At 47.5% G+C, this 22,859-nt stretch overlaps 11 protein-coding genes across 11 annotated transcripts; 6 read left to right on the forward strand and 5 right to left on the reverse strand.

Moving 5' to 3' along the window:
- Nucleotides 1–1,339: 1,339 nt before the first annotated feature.
- PPTG_08641 (hypothetical protein) lies at nt 1,340–1,762 on the forward strand (the record flags this gene model as incomplete). Its single annotated transcript, XM_008902767.1, has 1 exon — nt 1,340–1,762. The coding sequence occupies one exon, from the start codon at nt 1,340–1,342 to the stop codon at nt 1,760–1,762; it is 423 nt and encodes a 140-aa protein (XP_008901015.1).
- Nucleotides 1,763–2,875: 1,113 nt separating this feature from the next.
- On the forward strand, nt 2,876–3,487 carry PPTG_08642 (hypothetical protein). Its single transcript, XM_008902768.1, has one exon. The coding sequence runs from the start codon at nt 2,961–2,963 to the stop codon at nt 3,363–3,365; it is 405 nt and encodes a 134-aa protein (XP_008901016.1). The 5' UTR covers nt 2,876–2,960; the 3' UTR covers nt 3,366–3,487.
- An 879-nt stretch (nt 3,488–4,366) lies between these two features.
- On the forward strand, nt 4,367–4,771 carry PPTG_08643 (hypothetical protein; the record flags this gene model as incomplete). Its single annotated transcript, XM_008902769.1, has 1 exon — nt 4,367–4,771. One exon carries the CDS (start codon nt 4,367–4,369, stop codon nt 4,769–4,771), a length of 405 nt encoding a protein of 134 aa, XP_008901017.1.
- A 4,031-nt stretch (nt 4,772–8,802) lies between these two features.
- On the forward strand, nt 8,803–9,252 carry PPTG_08644 (hypothetical protein; the record flags this gene model as incomplete). The annotated part of the gene is made up of 1 exon (XM_008902770.1): nt 8,803–9,252. The coding sequence occupies one exon, from the start codon at nt 8,803–8,805 to the stop codon at nt 9,250–9,252; it is 450 nt and encodes a 149-aa protein (XP_008901018.1).
- Nucleotides 9,253–10,647: 1,395 nt separating this feature from the next.
- PPTG_08645 (hypothetical protein) lies at nt 10,648–11,082 on the reverse strand (the record flags this gene model as incomplete). The annotated part of the gene is made up of 1 exon (XM_008902771.1): nt 10,648–11,082. The coding sequence occupies one exon, from the start codon at nt 11,080–11,082 to the stop codon at nt 10,648–10,650; it is 435 nt and encodes a 144-aa protein (XP_008901019.1).
- A 924-nt stretch (nt 11,083–12,006) lies between these two features.
- PPTG_08646 (hypothetical protein) lies at nt 12,007–12,412 on the forward strand (the record flags this gene model as incomplete). The annotated part of the gene is made up of 1 exon (XM_008902772.1): nt 12,007–12,412. One exon carries the CDS (start codon nt 12,007–12,009, stop codon nt 12,409–12,411), a length of 405 nt encoding a protein of 134 aa, XP_008901020.1. The 3' UTR covers nt 12,412.
- Nucleotides 12,413–12,784: 372 nt separating this feature from the next.
- Nucleotides 12,785–13,532, reverse strand: PPTG_08647 (hypothetical protein; the record flags this gene model as incomplete). Its single annotated transcript, XM_008902773.1, has 3 exons — nt 12,785–12,820; nt 12,889–12,945; nt 13,029–13,532. 3 exons carry the CDS (start codon nt 13,530–13,532, stop codon nt 12,785–12,787), a joined length of 597 nt encoding a protein of 198 aa, XP_008901021.1.
- A 22-nt stretch (nt 13,533–13,554) lies between these two features.
- PPTG_08648 (hypothetical protein) lies at nt 13,555–14,854 on the reverse strand (the record flags this gene model as incomplete). Its single annotated transcript, XM_008902774.1, has 2 exons — nt 13,555–14,609; nt 14,761–14,854. The coding sequence occupies 2 exons, from the start codon at nt 14,852–14,854 to the stop codon at nt 13,555–13,557; spliced, it is 1,149 nt and encodes a 382-aa protein (XP_008901022.1).
- A 470-nt stretch (nt 14,855–15,324) lies between these two features.
- On the forward strand, nt 15,325–17,254 carry PPTG_08649 (hypothetical protein). The gene has a single exon (XM_008902775.1). It carries the CDS (start codon nt 15,425–15,427, stop codon nt 17,165–17,167), a length of 1,743 nt encoding a protein of 580 aa, XP_008901023.1. The 5' UTR covers nt 15,325–15,424; the 3' UTR covers nt 17,168–17,254.
- PPTG_08650 (hypothetical protein) lies at nt 17,236–21,626 on the reverse strand (the record flags this gene model as incomplete). The annotated part of the gene is made up of 2 exons (XM_008902776.1): nt 17,236–20,090; nt 21,009–21,626. The coding sequence occupies 2 exons, from the start codon at nt 21,624–21,626 to the stop codon at nt 17,526–17,528; spliced, it is 3,183 nt and encodes a 1,060-aa protein (XP_008901024.1). The 3' UTR covers nt 17,236–17,525.
- An 811-nt stretch (nt 21,627–22,437) lies between these two features.
- On the reverse strand, nt 22,438–22,717 carry PPTG_22284 (hypothetical protein; the record flags this gene model as incomplete). The annotated part of the gene is made up of 1 exon (XM_008902867.1): nt 22,438–22,717. One exon carries the CDS (start codon nt 22,715–22,717, stop codon nt 22,532–22,534), a length of 186 nt encoding a protein of 61 aa, XP_008901115.1. The 3' UTR covers nt 22,438–22,531.
- Between the last annotated feature and the right edge of the window lie 142 nt (nt 22,718–22,859).

Genomic DNA, 22,859 nt, shown 5'->3' on the forward strand with positions numbered 1-22,859 from the left:
GGGGGGTATTCCCAGTGTAAGTCGCAGACGATCTAGTAGTCTAACGTGATATAAGGAAGCTTGGTAGCTCTTGGGCAAAATGAATCAGAGTCTGAGGGATATCTGCACTTTCTTGTGTCAGCCTGTGGGATAGCTCACTATGAGCTGTCCCGTAAACCGTACCGTAAACTTACCTTAAAATGTATCCATGTTTTTGTATCATACTCTAATCCGTCAGTAAGCGTACCGTAGCCTTCGTAAGGATGCTTCACTCGACCTCCTTTTGAAAGAAGGCGCTTACTTGCCCGGGCAGTTCGGTGCGGTATGACCCACTTCCTTGCATCGACGACGCGTCGCTGAATCTTGCCAGGCCCAGCTGACCTTGATACTGCATGGTCGAAACGAAAGCTGGATGGACGAGAAACTCGAAAAAGTAAGTTTCCTTTTTCGAGAGTCTGTCGACAGGTGCGTTAAAGAGATGCAAGACCAAGTAAACGGTGCCAGCATGCTTTTGGACGATCGAAGTTTGCTTGTTAGAGGACTTTAAATTCTTCATTTGCTTACATAGGGCCAGCCAGTAGAGTTAAGACGTGGGTTTTAGCGTGATTGGGCCCCATTACGAGACCCCCCAAACTGAGAATCTCGTAATCTTGGTGCAGATGAATCTCCCTGAGCAAATACAGCCCATTGAGCAACTCTTGATCAAGTATTATGCTAAGTCGTATAATGGGGAGCGTTTTCATGAATTTTAGTGAGTTTAGAAGGCGTAAGTATCTTTCACCGTAGTGACCCCATTTTACCGGTAAGTCAATGTACGAGATCATACTCGAGTATGGCCATGGACTCGTCTTCTGTGTTCGACTCATCCTATGTTGATTCCGTGGTGCACTCTCCAATAAGATTCTTTTTTCAAAGAATCGAGGTTTTATGCGCCGTTCTGGGCGACAACGAAAACCGAGATTACGGTACGAGTACAATCATCATTTTTCGACATTACTACACGTATATGTATGAACGCGAAAAACAAGCTATTGTGTTCTCACCTTATTATGCTTGTACACCGTGTATTCAAGCATTTTTGTTTTTTCTGACAGGAGTAAATGTAAAGCTATTTCGGTCTTCGCCATCTTTCGATCCATGTCATAATTGCTACGGTTAAGTCAGGTGAGGAATTTCTTTCCACGTTGAAGACATTCCTCCAATCGATCATCAGATTTGAATGAATTTATACACGTGTACCTAGCCATGTAGCAGCTCAAAACTACTTTACCGATTCCCTTCATCTCACTTCGAATTTTCCTCTAAGGTGACCAAACTTCTCCCATCTAGAAACAAACGCCCTGTATCAAGAGTAACGACAATGCGCACGACCTACGTTATCCTCGTTGCGGCAGCTTCAATTCTTGCAAGCACCAGCGATGCGTCAGCGGTTAAGGTTCCAAACCAGAATCAGCTCCCAAAAGAGCACCCGATTGACGTTGCTCAAGTCACTGAAGACAAAACAAGCAGATTCTTGAGACGCCGGGAGATCAGCGATGAAAATGAAGAGAGAAGCTCCCTTGGCAAGCTCGCTACCAAATTGGACGATATGGCGACCTTATCGGCTCTCAGAGCTGTGAAGGACAAGGACCTGATCTCAGCATGGCAGCACCTGCAGCAAATTACTTCGTCTTGGAAAAATCGCGAAGCCATCTTGGAATTTATTCAGCTTGACCAGGCTAACCGTAAGAAGGTCCTGAAATTGATTGTCGAGAACGCTGCCAAGACAAAGGGGATTCAGTAGACCCCGTTCCAAGCGCATCGAGGACTCATATCTTTAGTTACGCTTAGACGACGTGTTTTTCTTCTGCGATATTGTACAAATTCGTTCTGCAAACGCTTTGCATGGACATTTTTATTTTTTTCAGAGCTGGCGTACAGATTTTCTTGTGGATAGCATCTAAGATTTCAAGCTTTTTATTTGTGTTTGATGATCCCATATTTTTGGGTTTTAATCGGGGCCCAACCAGGGACGCTGACGGACGTGGGGATGCAGCTATACTGTTTAGCCTGCCAGAATCGGGTAGTAGGTTCTAGAAAAACTAGTATTATTCCCCTTTACAACATTTTACAGGTCCGTTTAAGAGCAGGACAAAAACTTCGTGCTGAAATGAACATCTATACGCTTATGTTCTGTCACATCGTTCTCTTTTCTGAATTTGAGTCTCCACAACTTAGTTGCCAGCATTTCCGCTGGCTACTTCGTAAACGTTATGACTAGTTTTACTTTACTATTATCAATTCTATTACATAGAAACAGGCCTTAGACTTACGAGCAATCTATTAAAAAAAATGCCGATTATATTTGCATTCGCTTGGTGTGAAATTCCCGAATGCACTGTCGAAGCTCGGATCGATTAGTGTGTACAACATTGAATCATCCAAAGCTAGTATACAACGGGCCAGCTCGGATAGGAATGAATTTCGATAGCATGTTGACATATTATCTAGTGTAGCTACAAAATGATCGAATTGTAGCAAATGTAAACGCTAAAGAAAAGGAAAATTTTAGCCTGCATCGCTACAAAACGTTTTGTTACATGTCAAGAATGAAGTAACATTACTAAATGGCGCAACGGATATTGCCTGGCGAGATTACAGAGAGCTTGAGTTTCCTGGATACTGGAATATCGTAAGCGTTGGAATAACAACAATTGGGATAAATCTGAATAAATGATAAATGACGGATACATAACTGTTAGGTATCCACTACTTTGTTGGTATTACGTTTTCCTTTTTTTTCTTGTTTCAAAGCCGAGTTTTTCCAGATTTTAAAATTATATTTAAATAGCCGTTGGATGGCATTCAGACGAAAGAACCCATTAATTTTTTGATGGTTTTTTTTTCTGAATGGCATCCAACGGCCGTCAGCTCCTTTTGGCCTATCATAGTTCGCCCACCTTTCATTTTGATTTTTGCCGCTACCAGAGAAACAAGGCAAGATGAAGTTCTCGTTCGCTCGGATGCAGGCACTCCGAAACACGCACGCACTGATGGAACAACCGAAGGTGCCCGTGTCGATGCCAACGGGCCCAAGAGCCAAGAAAAGCTTTATCGTGGTGTCTTCACGCGACATTGAAATCTACCCGTTAGTGTTTTCGGTGTCCGTTGGCTTGGCGATTGGCGCTTTCAGCCTCGTTCGCCACGTGCTGTTCAACCCTGATGTGAACCTGAATCGTGGTCGTCGCGAAACACCAGCATGGGAGCGCTACAAGCCTGAGGAAGGGGAAGCATTTTCGCGGAATCGTCATCATTTCGCCAATCTCAAGCCGAATCCGGTCAACACGTTTCCGGAGGCTCATAAGCTACAAGAGAGAACCGACGAACCATTCTATAAGCACGAATAAGGAATCACCACACGAAGACGGATAATCTTAGGAAGATGGATGCATGATAAATACGGTTTTACTATTAGCTCCCTCTATGTAGATCATAGATGTGTTAAACTTTACCAAACTGAAGAAAGAGCGTATATAAACTACATTCGTCACCAAACCAGTTGTGGAGCCGCCACCCATTGAAGTAAAATAACTTCCCAAGGAAAAAAAACGAGGGAGAAAAGCGTAAGACAAGGAAGCACAGTAACCGCTGTACAACATGATTCGTCGTACAAATTCCGCCACATTGTGTGTGATAGTTGAGAAGCTCGCTTCGTACGGCTACAACGTTGGTCTTATGTATTTAATCGGCACACCCCGTCGAAATGTTCATATTGCATTGCTTGTTCCACCTCCACCACTCCATCGAGTTGCCTTTTATTTTGTCCAATTCAGTCGTCCTTGCATGCAACATCGTTGTTCATTAACGGCTCCACACCCACCAAAAAAATTCTGTCAATTTTTTTCTCATTTGTTTTGAAAAAAAAACTGGAAGGTTTTGCTAGTTATTTATAACCAATCCCACCGCGTTTGGCTTCTCAAACTGGAAAAGACGTCGGCTTTGGTTTCGGCTTCTTGCGATACACAACGTCTTGTGCCGCTTAATCCTAATGATTCTCATGGTGCCCAAGCTGTTGGGTAGATCGTTCCTAGTAGTAGACTGTGTCCCCATTCCTGATGACGAGCTAGTCATCAGGAATGAATGACTGAACACAGTCTACTGCAAGAAGCAAAAAAATACACAGTGAAAGGAAATATCCCGCTGTGGCAGAATTCTCTTGGTAAAAGGAAGTTGTGACCGGTTTGAGAAAATGCTAACCGTCTTGAAAGAGTAACGAACCACCCAATTCTCAAAAGAAATGCAATTCTCCCTCGAAGATGTCGGCTAAATCCCTGGAAATGATCAAACCCGCATGGCACTCTCATTTCAAAAATTTAAAGCTACCAGCAAGGCAAGATACGTTTTAAATATGAAGGTTTCTCTCGCTCGCATGCAGAAGCTCGTCCATGCACACGGAGTGGTGGGGCAACCTCAGGTACGTGTGCCGGTACCAGCCGGTCCAAGAGCCAAGGAAAACTTCATCATGGTGTCATCGCGTGACCCCGAAATCTACCCACTCGTGTTCTCAGTGTCGGTTGGTGTGGCAATTGGCGCTCTGAGCCTCCTTCGCAACGGACTGTTCAACCCTGACGTGAACCTGAATCGTGGCCGCCGTGAAACGCCAGCATGGGAGCGCTACAAACCAGAGGAAGGGGAAGCCTTCTCGCGGATCCATCACCACTTGGCCAATCTCAAGCCAAATCCAGTCAACACTTTTCCAGAGGCTCGTAAGCTGCATGAGAAGACCGATGAATCTTTCTTCAAGCACCTATAATAAGTCAACACGCAAAGACGATACCCCCGGTGTTTGATTTGTTGTAAGGTTCCTCAGCATTAGGAGAAGCTGGATTTTCATGAAACAAAAATAAAAACTCTCGTTTCGTATTGTGGCTTGTGAATTCAACTTTCCTCTTCATAAAAAAGTTTCTTACGGGAGCTATCATATGTCACCGCTTTAGCGTCTATCCCAATAAACCAGCATACTACGTGTGTGGTTTTACTACCATTTCCATCTAGCTGTCTTTATGTTCCCACTGTACATTTCAACACATTCAGGCACCCTTCATCACAACTTTGTGTGCTGATCTGCAACCGAGTTAGTAGTTAGTGAGGCCAAATAGGTATTAAGCCCGGTGGGGTGCTTTATTCGGAGGAATCCTTTATTAGAGTTCGACTTGGGCGAGGTCAGTAACACACTACAAATAAAAAATCTGTTGTGCAAGTGTGGCGCTAGTGTGCACATAACAAACTACGAATGTGTTGCGTAACCATAGATATTTGTAGACCGTTCAAAGCGAATGCTATTTTGCATTGATCGAAGAATGTTTTCTTTTGAAGATCTCTTGAAAGAGTGGTTAAGTCATGGCCAGTACTTCCAGTAGATAGTAAAATCCAGTACTATAGTACTACTACTGCTACTACATTGATCAGTAAAATACTACTACTGTAGTCAGTAATTTGCGCAAGCACTGACGTAGTACTATTTAGTACTACAAAAATCTAGGGGGATCAGGAATTGCATGCTACTTTGAATTTAGTAGCTTCAGTGAAGGACAAAAATGTGGTTCGTGGTGTCCCAATTGTTGCAACGGCGCCATGCACGTCAGAATCATCAGAATCAAGTGTCAACGGGCAGCATTTTGCGGGTAGTAGCTTGAGTGTGTAGCTCAATGGGTGCCTGTTGATCGGGACCAAGCGATGGATTCGAATCGGACGGAAGATGACAACATCAAGCTGTTTTGCTAGCACGTGGAGGCGCTATGCGGATATATCGGTATCGGTCGCTGATTCCATACATGATTCTGATAGCGTTCTTTTCCCCTTTATCGCAGTCTGGCTGGATAGTAGTTCGTCCTACGTGCTGCAGGAGCGCGTATTTCCATCGTGGATTTTGTCATGAGCTCGATACGCACGAGGACGGACAATGAGCGAGCCGAGATGCAAGTGCTGATGAAGCACAACAGGAGCAACATTTGACAAATGGAGGCTGGTATTGGTGTTGAAGATATCGAGTGCGCAGATGAAGGTTAGAGTATAAGACTGTAATTAATAGTACTGCATTACTGTTACTATAGTAATTCGCAACTTCAAGAGGCGAGTACAGCTACTACAAGTACTTCACGGCGAGGACTTGCCTCGTTATACAAGAAATCACCAAAGATCGCTGTTTTACTGGCAATCCCTGGTCATGGCTCAGATGTCGTCCTGAACGGTGCACACGGGAGACTGGCATCTAATCATTTAGTCCAAGTGTTGACGCTGAATCGTAAACAGAGGAAGGTCTGCACTGTGCCGTGTCGATGTACTGTATGTACTTGCGTACATGATCGGCTGGACGTCGACCACTGGATACTGGCAATACATGTATTGTCACTTGCCAGTACATGCACCGGGTGGCTGTACTGTTGTGAAAACCAGAGAAGCTAAGAATAAGTACGAGCTGTGTTTCTTATATGAGTATACTCTAAGACTTAAGACCCAGGTCCTCATGGGCACAAATGAAGAAGCCTATCGAGTTAATTTGTGTGTTTCATAAGTCGGTCGATTTCTTCGGCGTTCAGTTGCAGCAGCTGTTCCTGCATACCTACATTCATCTACATTTGTATTGTTTGCGTCGGTGCTGTTCGTAATATAGACGATCCCCTCGGTAGTTATCCCTAGGCTTGTAATACTCCCTCAATAGCAATAAATTAGCGGTTCCCGTTGACCAGTCATTTACAAACCCGATATTATTCCCTCTCACCCCTCAATTGTAAATGGAATACATTTGAAGTCAAATATTCCTATTCTGAGGTGCTTAACTATGGGAAAGTCATAACTGCACAAGGGCAACACTGCTGTCACGTCCGATCCGAATGTTGAATGGATGAAGTCTATCTTTTGACCACTTTGGACATGAATCAAGCTTTAGGACCGCGGAAAAGTGTTCTGCCTTCCGTCTAATTGCCTCATCCATGATGGCGACACCCTTCTTGTCGAGTTAATGATGGCGCACCGCGTGCCGCAATTTTGTCTGCAAGACCAGAGGTGACTCCAGCGCTTTTCTGCTCGTTAATAGCTACCAGGCCATTGCCTGTCATGAAACCAGAGGAAGATCGTAGATTCTGTTAGCCCATGAATCTAGCTCTGTTTGGGACGAGTTAGGGATGTTAGCATGGTGCTAGCTTATTTGTACAGCAGTCGTTGAGTGTTGGTGCGTGTGAGGCGGACTGGCTGAGCTTGAGAGGGATTCTTGGTGTGGCGAGGCAAACTGGCAATAGAACGCCAGTAACGAGCTACATCCATTAGTAAATTTGTGCACTGGTTCAAGCTAAAAAAAAACTCGGATCCATTTTGTGGTACATTCATGGATAGGAATACCCTTAGACAGGAAAAATTGAGCGCGATGACTACCGAGGGGATCGTCTGTATGAACTGGGATGCGTACCGGTACGTGGGTGCCTCCCAGCGTTTACCGAGAAAGATTGCGACCATTCTGTGCGCATCCCAAAGCCCGTAATATGTGTTAACATTTATGCAAACACGTATTATGGTTTGGTTTGCACAGTATATTATACATGTACGGTACATGCACATTTATACCATAAATTGTCCCACTACAACAAACGGGCCGTTTACGGAGCCTAATACCATTATGTTCGCAAGTTGTAAATTGCAACAAAGCGAAACGCTATGCGCCCACTGCCACCACCCGTTCTATGTCAGCTTTACTTGAAGTAGTTTATGTATTCTTATAAAGACTTTTGCTTGGTCAGTGATCGGGTAGCTGACTGCGTTAAGCTGAACGATTCGTTCCGGTTTGAGCGGATATTGCTGATGGCCAGCTAGTGGGCCTTGGTCTTTACTGAGTACTACTAAAAAATAGTACTAGACGTAGTACTGAGGACATATACTACTGACAGTGCACGTAGTGTATTCCTTACTCTTCTCCAATCATCCATAAACTGTATTTAATATCCCCAAGATTTTCTGAATCTCTTGAGTTCTTCCGCTCCTTGCTCTTTACTTACTAGCAGCATAAATAGTACTTAGTAGTTGTACTTAAGTACTAGTTATAGAGCATGTATTATAGTGTGTTCCTTGCGCTTCTATAACTACTCGGCACGGTACAATCTTCTGAATCACAGGATTTCTTCGACTCCCAGCATCACCTCCAAATGTTTGCGACGCAACGCATCCTTCTAAGAACTCCAGCGACGAGTGCTCAACCATCACCCACTCGAATCCAAAGACGCAATCAAGCTCCAATTGCGCGATCCTATCGCGTCTAGCGACACCAAAACAAATCGGACGGCGAGTATTATTAATAGTAAGTATTAGTCATGCTGTGCTATCGCCACATTGTCTCCTCGTCACATATTCATGTCGGCAGGTAGGATCAATTAAATGCTCAAGGTATATTAAATTTAGTACTCATATATAAGAAAAAGGTGCACAAATCACAATATAGATGTATTAGATGTACAAGTAAAATAGCATAATACAGTTTTATAATTCAGAGCTGAATTGAACTGAACGCATTCGATTCAGAACAATACGACATCATGCTTTATCGGTATCACGCGAAGCACAAAAGCGAAACAAGTGTGTTGGACTCTCTAAACGGGAAGTTACTACCCTCTCGTTCCGGTGGCTGGAGGCTAGCGCATCTGACGGCGCCATCCGATGTTGACGCTCATGAATAGCTTGCTTGTGACGCCGGCACAACGCTCCAACTTGCTGTTCGATGTATGAATGGAGATCGCTCACTCTTCAATCTTCCAAGCGGCGTATCCTCCCACTCAACAAAATTTATCAAGAGTGACCATGCGCCTGCACAGTGTTCTGATGATAATTGCTGCGACTCTTGCTATCGTAAACGGCGGTGTGTCTGCAGCAGAAAGCACCAACCTCCGTAACTTGGAAGCAACAACTCCGGTCAGCTCCATCAATACCGTCCAGACACAAACCAGAAGCAAGCGAATGCTTCGCGGTGATGACACGGCTATCGGCGAGAATGGACACGGCGACAACTACCCAGCCAAGAAAAGGAAGAGAAAACCGTTTATCGAGGTCAGACTCAAAAAGGCCTTGTCAAACCCGAAGACAGTCAACCGATTGTACAACCAATGGTACAAGGCTGGATATTCCGCGAAGCGAGTTGCAAAGGAACTGAAGCCGGGCAGAAAGAGAGAGCTTGACGAGGTCTATCGGAATCTTGCCCAGGGTTACGCGGCATTTCTCAAGGGCAAGCAGTCTCAGCAGCAGGTGCTGTGAGAACTGAATTGACTTTGAAGTTATAGTTTTGAACAGAGGTTACCCACCGGAAGGTAACTCGACGTGTGAGTGCGGATTAAAAGGAATAACATTATTTTCAATTGAATGTATTGGTGCCGTAAGCCAAAAGAGTCCGAATCACATTAAGAGAGAGCCATACTGCTCGATGTCTTGTGGTTTTTTTTTAGCTGTTTAAGGTGCTTCTGGAGATAACCGTTTTGGCTGAGTGGTGTGAATCTTTGACCTGGTAACGTTTGCAGCCCCCACTATCGTCTCAGGAGCACCAAATGATATCGTGCTGGGAGCCAAAAACACGTGAAGGGAATAGCGATGTTAACGTAACTTAAAGTTGAAGGTGATAGAACCAATTTACGGGTTTGCCTGCGATTCAATTGAAAGCAACGCACTTTTCGAACTCAACTTGGTGTGAGAAAAGTATTTACACGTCGGATTGCACAAGTTGTCCGCAGTTCTGCATTGTATCCCAGTTTGCTCGCTCCATGACTCGCTGGGACTATTTACGGCCTTCTGATAAATTGGTCACTTATATTCATTACAGTTTGCGTCAACACCGCGTGCACACGCACCGTAGTACGGTATTAATTACCGTATACTGAAAGCTCAAAAACAACGATTTAACGGCGCGTGGGATGTATACGGAACTGTACATGTATACAGTCTCGTGTCTGCTTTTGAGGCGACTCTTTTTTCGCCCTTAAAAAAGTTTAATTCAAAATGGGTCTAGCGTTTAGGTAACGTATTGCCTTTGAGCACTATTGGGCTACCTTGACCGATCTAATAATTGGAATCCGTCTCTTTTTGTTGGTGTTTTTTAAGCTTAACAGAAGACATAATAGAGAGTGACGCGATTGCATGCAAACAGAAGGCCAGTAGTGAAGCCGCAAACAAGTTCTATTAGTCTGAATATGATTTAGAATGGAGAACTTCCACTCAGCTTGAGTACCTCCCTGTCTTTTTAAGCTAACTGTAGCGGAGGTCATCATATCACCGGAGATCTACTTACATCGACGATATATGTTAGCTACTCAGTCTGACATCTGTTGCGTAAATTTTCCCTACAGTTTAAAACTTCTCCTCAAGATTGAAGTTGCCGTGACTTAAGTGTACAAACGAGAATCTCCTAAATGAACGCCGGTCACAGATGTGGCTTTGTCATCGAAACGTCACTTGTCTTTATGTGTAGATCATAACCCGCATACGTACATTCGGCAAAAAAAAAAAAATAAAGAAAGAAAAGCGGGGGTATTCGCGCTACCAGCTACGTTCTCTTATTGAAAGAGAAGCTCGACACCAGCAAACAGCTATCGAGTAATGAATCTTGTTTTCAGCTGATCAGGTAAAAGTCTCGCAAAATAAAGGTGCCAATGATGTATTCTAGAAAACGCCCTTCAACCAGGAGACGGCTTTCTGCGTCAGTTTGTACTGAGCGAAGTGCGTCGCCGCGAAACTGAACAGTCCCCTCTCCTCATCTCCTGACCCCTGTGCATTCTCCTCCAACTTGCTGAAGTCGTAGATCTGCGATAGGTCGCTTGGAGGCGTGTCGCCCGAGACCTTTTTAAGGCTGCTCTTGTCAATTGTAATCACCATGGTACCAGTGGTATTGTTGTACTTGAACGGCATTTTGTAGGCGAAAATGTCGTTGTTGTCGTTGCCTTCACCCGCTAAGACAGTCGCAGCTAACGAGTCAGGTCCGGTAGTCGCCGTCGTCGAAGTCTTCACTTTGGTACCGCCGTCCGCGGCGACAGAAATGCCGCTACTGCACGCAACAAGAACGACAGAAGTGGCCAACAAGACTTGGGCGACGCGCATCGTCAGGAAACTTGGTTCGATTGTGTTTTCGCCGCTGAAGGAGAGTTGAGAAATGAAGTTGATTCTGGACTTTGTCAAAGAGAATAAGCCAATGTACCTCTGCTGCAGGGACAACGTCGCGCGATCGCGCGAAAATTATGTGCGTGGGAGAAGTTCCGATCTCAAGATGGGGCTGTGTATACAATGCTGTAAACACTCATGAAGAGCAACTGACTTATTACTGGGTGAATGTATGTGTAATACGGTGGAAATCAAAAAATACATCCGCTCTCTCAATGCTAAGATGTTGATTGTGTATTTATTGTTAAAAAAATTAATTACTTAGTAAATGTTATAATGTCTTTGTGATGAATCCTTCGTTAACCTTTAGTATTTACATCGTAAATGTATTGTGATGCAATGCAATTCGTTCAACCAGATCAGTCGTGAATGCACATGAAGGGGAAAAAATAAGTCGTTTGATCGGAAGGTCCTCAAAAAAAGCATAGGAAATTTGTTTCGTCGCATCGCCCTAAGCATTTTCAGCGTCTGAAAGTTTGTGGAGTCCTAGTGGAGTGATTCCCGTAGCTGTTTGATTCATAAACTGCTGTCCTTTTTCAAAATCCAAAACTCATTGACTTCAAATCTGAAGGGGGGTACCCCTCTTCCAGATTTATTCCTTTGAACTTTGAGAAAGTCCATTTTGGACGTCCCAGACTTGCTGCGGGAATCGCTCCAGTACCAAAACAATAAACAACGGTGCTCGCTGTCGAATTCGACAGTCGATTTCATAGGCCTTAGCATGCGAAACTAGAGCTAACGAAGAAGAAGAAAGAAAAAGAAATCACCCACAGAAAGCTGCGAGGCGGCGATGGGGCGTGGTCATTCGCCAAGCCAACTTGCACTCTCAGTTTGAGAAATCGAAGCTAGCGAGGACCAGCAAGAATGAAGGTCTCTCTCGCTCGCATGCAGAAGTTCCTCAATAGACGCGCTGTAGTGGACCAACCTGATATTCCTGTACCGGTGCCAACTGGTCCAAGAGCCAAGAAGAGCTTCATCATGGTGTCATCGGGAGACGTCGAAATCTATCCACTGGTGTTCTGTGTATCGATTGGCTTCGTGATCGGTGCTTTCAGTCTCGCTCGCCACGTGCTGTTCAACCCTGACGTGAACTTGAGTCGTGATCGCCGCGAAACGCCAGCGTGGGAGCGCTACAAGCCTGAGGAAGGGAAAGCTTTCTCACAGAACCGCCACCACTTGGCGAATCTCAAGCCGAACCCGGTCAACACTTTTCCAGAGGCTCTTACGCTTCAAGAGCGAACCGACGAACCTTTCTCCAAGCACCTGTAAGGAAGTGACAGACGGGAAACAAGTCGGAAAACAAAGGTAGTGTAGGAAGAGTGGAGCTAGCTTTATTTTTTTAAGGACTAGCAGTAAGTGACAGTAAATTATTCATCCTCCCTAAGCAGCTGCATCCATATCCTGGTTAGTACACCCCTCTGTACAGTTGCGTGATAGGCTCTTCAACATACTCAACCTGCCACGACCAGCAGCTCCATCGCTTCAGTAGACATCCAACGAATATGTAGCCATTTGACAACATTGAGGTAGCCATGTCGAGCTGCAGCATACGTTGCATACCACCGTAGGTATCTTTAGATCGTGTGCAGAGGTACTTGGAAACTATCGGGTTGTTATCTACAGTGGAGTGGGTCGTATCTTGCTACTCATTGTCGTTAACCAGCACCTCGGAACCGTCCTAGAAATAATTGTATATAAGCCCATAATATACGAGAAAAGGATGCTAATAAAAAAAAAAATCCTTACCTGCATTCCATAGTAGCTCACCTCAGCATTGTCGTCGTCTAGCAACATCGGCATACTCTACACAAAGCAATAACAACAACAAAAGAGTCGGCGTCAAAATATAAAAAACAATAATAATAAACATAGAAATATATACTCACTCTGGAGTCGGTACGGAAGGAAAGCACCTGTGCAGGAACCTGGACGCCAAATTTCGTCTCGATGAGAAGCTTCAGCTGCGAGACCTTCATCTGCTGAGGGATTTTCTTGACCAACGGGTCGAATGAAGTTGCTTGCATTGACATGGGGATGATACTGACTTTAAGAAGACTCGACGCCAGCTTCCGTGGACCAGCCGTAGACCCACTACCAGCAGTGTTACCACTTTGGTCGATGGAGATCTCGGGATACAACTCACGTAAGCGAGTGAAGCGCGGATGTGCTGCTAGCACACGCTCGTGCTCAGTCTTATCGTCACCAATGACAGCCAGTTCGTGCAGGATACGCTTGAGATAGAGTTGTTCGGCTTCCTTGCGCTCTTTCTCGCGGACTGGACTTGCGTTGAAGACTGCGATGTGGTCTGTACGTGCAACGACCAGCATCCGCGTCTCCCCCAGACTCATCTGCGTCGTCAGTGGGTTCTTTGAGAAGCGTAATGTATCCATCAGAGGGAAAGTGTTCAGCGCATCAATTGAAGTCCACGAGTCGATCAAATTCTCGCTCAACGACAGAGTTTTTAAGCTTTTGGAACGCAATAGGCTTCGCGTCAGTAACGAGCGTCACGATTCGATTTCCATTCAAGAAAAGCTGACTCAAATTCACGAACATGCCGCCAATAATTTCCAGCACTTTGGTCCAGGATTTCAAGCGGTTGAGACTTAAATCCAGCACCGAAAGCGTCTCCACCCAACCTCCAGTTGTTTTAAACTCCGTCAGTTGGTCGTCTTCGTACTCATTGTCCACTAAGTGCAGCTGTTCGAGCTTCGGGAAGTGGCGAGTGATGATCGTCCCCGTATTTCTCCATGATAATAACGTTTGATTCAGTACGAGCACCTTTAAATTCTCGAAATTTTCTTCTCCGTTATTGTCATTTTCTTCATCGACTGTGAACCTGTTTCCACTCAAAATTAGCGTCTCCAGTAGCGGCAGTTCGCGGATAATAGCGAGCACGTCACTCCACTTGCTAAAAAGGTTCCTGGACAGATCCAGTTCCGTTAAATGTGGGGCCAATTGGCCCAATCCTTGGCCTCCTAACTCCACAATTTGACAGCCAGAAAGTGAAATTTTCTCGATAGTCTGCAGAGTTTGCTGCGTGCTGAGCTTCTTGGCTCCCACAAACTCAATGGGCTTCTCGCTCCCCAGCGTCGTGCCCACTTCTCCAGCCACCACCACGTCACTTGGAGCTTCTACCTCTGACTTGGAATACATTTCTTCATTAGAATATCTCTCTTGCAGCCTCTGTAGAAGCGAACTTCGTTCTGCTGTCTTGTCAAAAACTGTAGCTTTCGCGAACGAACATTTGTAGCTCACTGAACTTCCGTGTCCTGACAATTTGCGGCCTGGAGGGCCCGAGAAATGCACCACGCGCTCACCACTGGGCAACTCGACGCTGCCGTCGTTCTTGCCGCGGCCCCAGTCGTCCCATTCGATACCATAGTAGAGCGCAGAGGCGTCTTTGGCTGTGACCACGGGCCCGATGTAGCGGATGGTGCCCAGCGAATCGGAGCCGTTATCAACCCGGTCTCCAACCAAAAGAAATTAAGAATGTAATGAAACTCCAAGTTTTACTTCGTACCGGTAGTAGATTTATTTTCCAAACGATGTCTCGGGGGAGCTGACCCAATCCTTGTAATAGCGGCGCTGTCATTCAGTGGATACAGTGATTGGATGCACGCTCGATGAACCACGGCACGCTTGCCGATGGTGTAGAGCCTCGAACACAGAGAGCATGAGCACTTACAGCTGCTGGATGTTCATTAAATGCCATTGGATCGGTGGCACGCGCTCTTTCGCTCGAATCATTCGAGTCGAATGAGTCATCCGAGCGAGAGAATCATATTTTATCGTTCAGTGCTTTGATCTCTCGTGGTTGAAGCCGTTAACTAATGAGCTGTGGCGGTGTAGGTCCCCTCCGGTTTTGTGGTTGCCCACTATTTGTTATTGTATATCTCACATATGTGCAGCTATCGAAAATCAATGCTTGGGGTCGAGTCATCCCTTGCATGATCTGATTACTGCGTCGACGGATGGTATTCATTCACACTCTGGACAATCCGTTAGATGCGTCATGCTGATACAGCGATTAACGACGCTTGAATCCAAGCTCAGCGTCATGGCATCCGCGCTGTCCACCATCCAAGTGACCTGGTTGGACCGAGGCACGCGCGGTTGGTCGCGGCCAGGACAACGGAATCTACAGCGTGGTATGTTTTCATGGCACCGTCCCACTGCCGATCTGTAGACGTGATCCATATTGACGTCGTGATCTCCCTACGTCGACTGGAGCGATGGACTCCTGAACGAAGGTCTCCGTTTCACCAGGAATCGACTGGCGCTGATGGAACGGACCGCTTCATGTCCTGCTACTCGCTGCCTGCCACTTTCGGATTTGCACGGGTGCACCATGAATTTGAATCCGCCAGCGGCAGCAGTTCCAAGGAGCCCTGAGCCGAGCAAGATGGCGTTGGAGTCACCAAATCTCGACTATGAAACAGTGAAGACTCCCGTGGACATCGAAGGGGGAGCGCTAGAGCCCGGAGGTGCCCCGTCCGTCTTCTCCTGGAAGCACATCGGTCTGCTCGCTCACATCGCTTCGGTCGGTGTGGTGTATGGCACGTTGTCAGGCGTTATCTACGCCGTGTTGAACAACTACCTGTACATGTCAGCGGTGCTCACGGCAACCGCTCAAGCTTTGGTCAGGTTGCCTCGAGCGCTGCGCGTGTTCACCGCTATCTTCTCCGATTGCTACCCGATCTTCGGCTACCGGCGTCGTCCGTACCTGATTATGGGCTGGGTGCTTACGTTCGTGTGCTGCTTCTTGATGGCGGTGTTGCCTCTGGGTGATCCGTACTATGGAGACCCAGCACTGGCTGATATTGACGAAGACGAGCTTACCGCAGAGCAGCAGGCAATGATCAACCTCGACGCCCCAGACAAAGGCATCAAGCTCATTATCTTCTTCGTGTTCGCCAATTTGGGCACGGTCATTTCGTTCGGCGCCTCGGACGGCTACATGGTGGAGCTGGCTCGACGCGAACCGGAGGAAATCCGTGGCACGACCCAGTCGTACGTATCGGCTGTGCGTCAGATCTTCATGGTGCTGGCAGCGTTCATGACTGGACTTGGTCTCAATGGTGAAGACTACGGTGGAAATTTCTCGTGGACCATGGGCTTCAACGCCGTCATGGGCGTGTGCGCTGCCTTCTCGTTCGTGACAATCCCGTTGTGCTGGTTCTGCGTCACCGAAGAGAAGGTGCCACGCAAGTCCATGCGCAAGTTCTTCGCCTACCTGTACGACTTGGTGCAGCATCGCGTCATGTACCAAGTGATCGCCTTCCGCTTCTTCCGTCAGATTCTCTCGCTATTCTCTGTGACTGCTGCCAGTCCGATTCAAAGCACGTGGGCGAAAGTTACTCCGCTGAACGAAGGTATCTCGGAGATGATCTCGTGTCTGGTGACGTTCGTGTCGCTGTGGATTGTCCGTCGCTACGGTCTACACTGGAGCTGGAAGGTGGTCGTCGTCGTGTGCCAGTTTGGAGTCGTGTTTGTGGATGCTTTCCCGACCTTCTTCACGATCTGGAATGTGTATCGTAGTCAATGGTTCTGGCTGGGTGTGCCACTACTCGAGGAGTTCCCCAACAGTATCGGCGACTTCATTGCCACACTATTCGTCGTGGAGGTTTGTGACAAGGGCAGTGAGGCCACCATTATGGGCTTGATGATCACCATTTCGGCTCTTGGCACACCTTTCTCCACTGTGCTCTACAAGACCGTGGACAGCTACTTCGAGATCGAGCGCAAGTACATCGTCAAGGACGACCACCACGTCCGCTCTCAAGTGACGTACGCCTACCTCATCGCCTACGCCTGCAACCTCATCTCTGTCATTTTCGTGATCTGGCTTCCTCGTCAAAAGTCGGAAGTCCACGCACTTAAGGCCAAGGGTGGCAAGAGCAAGCTACTAGGAACGCTCACCGTGTGTTACCTCGTGTTCGCCTTCCTCTGGATCATCATGACCAATGTGCTGAGTCTCTTCGACTCCACATCATGTTTGCGCATCGCCGGAGGCTCAGGATGCTAGCTTGATGGACAGCACTTTAGCATTAGAGTTCCAAAGCTACCCTGCTGGAAAAAAAAATCAAGAATCTACAACATTTTCACCTTTATATCTCCGTTAGTCAATCACCGCCCGTTGCAGTTCTTTTGTGGCTTTCAAAGCGACTAATAACAGCAACTTGTAGGAATACAAAGGTGTTTTAGGACCTGTGCGGGTGCAGTACCATCCCAGTACGACTAGAGGACACAGAACCATAGCAGTTTGTGATGTGGACTAGCTGCGTGGTTAGTCCTCAAAACATATTATCCTTATTCGGACAGCTTCTATCTAACGTTGTGTAGTACCCACCTTCCTTCACCAGGCCAAGCTGCGATTCCGCCGTCTAGACGGTGTCTGGAAGAAGAAAGCGCTTTCCGATCTTGCGGTTGTACTCCAAAACTTGTGCACGCACCTTCCGCTTCTCCATGAGTTTGTGGCGAGAACTGGCAAGAAGTACAGCGTTCGGGTTCTCCGGAATGAGGTCAGTGAAGACGCCATACTTCTCCGTCAGAGCACGAATCTTCTTCAAATGTTTTTCCTGCAACTGCAGACCTAGTGCATCTGCATCCTCGAGTGTTGTGAGTGCGCGACGCATCAAGCGCTTCCTCGCGTAATGGTCCACCAACAAGCCGAACGTCACCTCATCCGCCTCCAGATCACCACTCTCAATCTCTGAGCGCACACGCTCCAACAACTGCTCAGCCTGTGTTGTCCGCTTAGCACGCACATACATCTGCATCATGCTACGGTATGTGAACTTGTTGGGCTTGAGTTCGAACTTTGAGAACGTCTCGTTCATGAAGACTTCCGCTGAGCGCAGACGAAGGGCATTGGCGTATACTCCAAGCATCGAGTTTAACGTAGTAAGAGACGGTTTCAGTCCCTTCTCGAAGGTCATCTCATGGAACCGAACCTCAGCACGCTTAATGTTGAGCGTCTGGAACTTGCCAAAGTCCTCCAAGTCCATCGGCGTCAGCTCAAAGTCCAGCGATTCTTCACTGTCAGCAAACAGCTTGTCGTCCTCTTCGCCGTAGACTTCCATACTCCGCTCTGTCTTCATCAAGTCCATCGATTCGGCGTTCTTGAGTTCTTCGTGGCTAGCCTTATCCTGCTGACGTAACGCTTCCACCTGTGCCAAAGCCTCCGGACTGAGCTTGTAACTCTCCCTTTCGTCTAGCTCTTCCTCCTCATCGCCATCCTCATCAAAGCGTCCGTCATAGTTGGCATTCTGCAGCGAGAACGTCTCTTTGCCAGGGCGTGTCAAGTCAATTTCCTTACCTTCGTCGTCCCATTCGAGCGGCTCCTGATAAATCGGCTCAGCTTTGGCCAATGGCTTCTGATTGCGTGGAGCCTTGTCCACAATATCCCTAAATTGTGCGCGTGCGTACACGTTGAACAGCGTGTTGTACACGAACTCCGTCATAGGAACATGGTGACGTTCCATGTGGCGAACGATCTGTTCCGCCTGGATAAAGTCTCCGTGCTTGGCGCACGCGTGAAGTACCGTCGTGTATGAGTACAGATCGGGCGTGTAGTCGTACAGTTCTTGCATCTCATAGTAAAAGTCAACAGCCTTGTGCGCGTAATAGTGCGACTTGGCACATGCGTTCATCAGCGTATTATACGTCACGAGCGACGGTGTCAGGCCGCATTCGAGCAGGTCTTCCAGCAAGTTCAACGCGCGCTCTACACGTCCCTCGCGAGCAAACCCATTGATCAAGCAAGTGAACGCCACCTCGTCCGGCTCAGCCACGTGGGTCCGCATCAAGTGGAAGGTCTCGAAAGCCTTGTCAAGGTCTCCCTCAGCGATCGCAGAGTTCATTAAGATCGTGAATGACGCGCGGTCGGGTACCAGTCCAGCCACCTGCATCTTCTCCATGACATTGTACGCCCAGGACACACGCCCCGCCTTGGAGCACGCGCGCATGACAGCGTTATACACGGCCACACTAGGCTTCACTCCGCGCTCCTTCATGCGTCCAATCACACGCACAGCATGCGCCGCCTGCCCGTTCTCACCCAACGCCGTAGCGTACAACATGTACGACTTGGCGTCCGGCGACACCACGTGCGGCACGCTCTCCAGCGCGTCCATCAGCTCCAGCTCCGTGCTGTCCGCGGGCTTGACGGGCACTACAGTGTTCTCCGCCGCGATGGGCTCAAGATTCTTCTCCATCCTGGTCAACAAGGCATTGGCTTCCTTGTGCAAGCCTTTGACCGCATACACTCTGAGCAGGAAGTTGTAGTCGTTGACCCCCAGTTCGTGTTGCACTAGCCCATCCCCTTCAACTTCAACATTGTCGCCCGTAACTGCTCGTTGTGTCTCATCAACTTCCTTCATGATGTCCGGGTCGGCTCGAGCGATGGAGTTGAGTTTATTGAGTGCGTCCACGTGGTCAACGTCCTCGAGACTCGGTTCAGGCTCGTAGATGTAGTCGCCCAGTGGGCCTGACGTGTTCAGGTACTCGAATACATCGTCCAACTCGCGGTTGAGCTCTTCGTTGCGCTCCAGTGCCGCCCACTCCTTGGCGTTACGCTCGTTCGCGCGCTGTGCGCTCTTAAGATCACGCATGCGCTCCAGGTGCGTGCGGTGTGGTGCTGTGTCCTTCTTGAGCTTCTGCTTGGTGCTGAGTGCGTTGTGACTTTTGTTGCCCTTGCTGCGGTTCCAGCTCGATGTTTTAACGACAAAGGCCGAGGCACCGCCCTTGCGCTTCAGTAGCGCGCGGCTCTGCGAGATCTCGCGCGACTGTGAAGCCGCTGGATGTGCCGAGAGAGCGCCATTAAGGTGCGACGCAGCAGCAGGCGTCAGCGACGCGGCGAGAGGGCGGCGGGTCGCGACGCGAAGCAGTGCGGACATCATAGCTTCCAAGTGTGGAATGGATTGTAGTGTTTGGTGGAGAGCGATTGGCTGCAGACACCGAGCGATACTGTGTGTACATCAACTTGGACGGAATGTGATGAGCGAGCCTGTACCGTTAAACAAGTGCTAAGTACGAGTAACTTCAACTTGTTGGTCGAGTCTTTGGGCAAGACAGCAAGTCATAAATTGGCCTGCTCGTTGCTGTGCTTCCTGTACACCAAGCGAACACGTTCAAAAGGATCAAGTCGTCGCACACAGAGAGAGAGCGTACACTAAATAGATGCTATTCTTGCTGAATGTGCAGAGGTGAGACTGTGGTTTAGAAGTTTGGATTCGATAATTGGAAACTAGGTTCCTGAAATTTACCCCCGAATGTCTGGATTGGGGCCTACTTTTTTCATCGATCTGACAATGTGAACTGGCTTGCTCTGTATGCTTGCTTTGAAAGCAGATAGTATTCATGCAGATAGAGCTTTTTTTCTTTGAGTTCGTGAGATTTAAGCCCGCACAAGTTTCTTTGTTACAGTGTATCAGTACAACAATGACCCAAGGACGGACGGAAATTACATCATTTTCGCACCAGTCAGTACGGACGCCAACTTTGGCTAACTAAACGAACGGTGGCCACTGACAGCATGTGTCTACGTTGTTCTAAAATGCAGTCCAAATATCTAGCACCAGGTTCTGCTACCAATCGCGTGGAGATTCATTCGTGCTTGCCTCCATTGTGTGTGATAACCGTGCTGTAGTAACTGCTACTTTGGCAATGTCCGGGAAAGTGGAGTGTGCTGTTCCTGTGTTTACCTTTGTTATTACCAACGACTTGAGATATGATCCTCGTCCTCTAAAAATCTCTGCAGAGTGGCGGGTTGCATCGCGCATATTCTTAACCGTCTTGTTATCGCGACTATTGTTGCGACTATTGTTGCGAGTTTTGTGTCGAACATTGAGAATGATGCAGCTTACCATGAGTACTCGGTGACAAATAGCCTGCGGGAATTCCCACGACACACCAGTATCATTCTCGATCATGGCAAAAGGGAATTCATGGAATACAAGAAGCAAGTAAATAAAAAATTCCAGTTTTCGTTCAGTATACACCGTTCGAAAGCCAAGTGAGAGAGAGAGATAGAAAAAGCGAAATGCGAGCACGAAAACTAGCGCGACTGATTCGAGCACGTTGCCAAATACTCGGAAACCTTCGCCCGTTATCATTCCAGCAGCATCCAGTATGCAAATGAACACATTAAGCCAGCTTAAGATGACAAACCCCTCAGCAACGTAGGTGAACCAGACTATAGAGCGGACTTTCACTTTGACACTGACAGCGCGACCTATCATGGTAATCTGAAGGACGAATGTCAGCTGCAGACTCGTCTCGGAAATGTCATTCATTGCCGTCAGCATATTGAGATCTTCGTGGAAGTATAACTGCGTGGCGAACACAAGAAATGACGCCACCAGCAGCATACCTACGCGAATTTCGCGTCTTCTCTCGTAGTACACCGACACGAGGTATTGGAAAACCCAGGAATCCAGCACTAGAACAATGGGGAGGAATATCGTCCGTGATAAGGTGTCCATTTGGTCTTGTGTTATTGTCATAGCTTGTTTACTATGTTGAATTGGAATCCGTGAAAGCGTTGTGGACGCCTGCTACATAGCGAACCGAGAACGAAGACGTCGGAACGCAATCACTTCCACGAATAGCAGGATGCCCAAAAGCAGCCCGGAAATAGCGAGCTCAACGACGCTGAGGGCTAGTGAAAGCTTTGTTTTCCTCCTGACCAGTGGCCATGATCTTATGTCGATTATGCTGAAAAGTCAAAATGGTCAGGTCATTCTGCTGAAATTGAGAGAAACCCCGACATTCTGTACCTAGCAGTACAGCAGGTTATCTACGTTTGAAAGCAAGTGAGCCTCTGCATCGATTGTAATGGCGATGGTAAAACACACCAGCCCATGACATTTTCAACGACTAAGGTTCAAAATCCCACCTGACACTCATGTAAACTCTATAGCTTGGGAACGACTTCGAGACCTGTTGCGCTTCATCCTGCCAAACAGCGAAGGCCGTATGGACGCTGCCCCCCTGACGTATTTTCAGCAAAGCTGACGAATAAACTTTGCATTATGAATATTTCACGAAGACGTGGCCCCTGCTGATCAAGACTGCGTTTCATGAATCGGAGTGCCCGCACAATGCCTCGATGGTCCCACCTCGTCAAGCAAATCGTGCCTCGGCCCGCTTCAACGAAGGTCATTGCATTCAACCTCACTTCAAAATTTTCGAGTTAAAAGGACGTGTACATGTGCATACTGTGGCTTCCAGGCAGGAAACTGGAAGATCCTGCAGCCACTCTACACCGATCACGTGAAAGCGCGAAAAAGCGCAGCGCTTCTCCTTGATCGTCGAGCTTTTGCCTTGAAACGGGGCATTGGCTAGCTTGTTCGATCAACGTTCACGTACGTCGGTCATCGCCGAAGGTTCACATCAAGCCTAGTGACCCCATCGAAATGGCCAAAAACCTCTTCCGGGCGTTGAATCGTGGTCCGACAACGACTAGAGCATCGATTTGACGCGTTTGGTGTTCGATCTTCATAGTTGCATGGATCGTCGACTGGCTCCTCGCGTTGAAGCGAGGAGCCAGTCGGCGATTCATGAGTGACCCCATCTCGAGATTCCTTAGATAGAGTGGACAGCGATTGGACCCATCTTGTCGTTCAGTCGCTTAGGTTTTACAGTACTTTTCTCAATACGATACACTCTATCTTCACATACCTTTCATATCTGTTAGTAACAACACGGAAGTGCAA

The sequence above is a fragment of the Phytophthora parasitica genome (assembly GCF_000247585.1).
Source record: "Phytophthora parasitica INRA-310 unplaced genomic scaffold supercont2.14, whole genome shotgun sequence".
Lineage (NCBI taxonomy): Eukaryota > Oomycota > Peronosporomycetes > Peronosporales > Peronosporaceae > Phytophthora > Phytophthora nicotianae.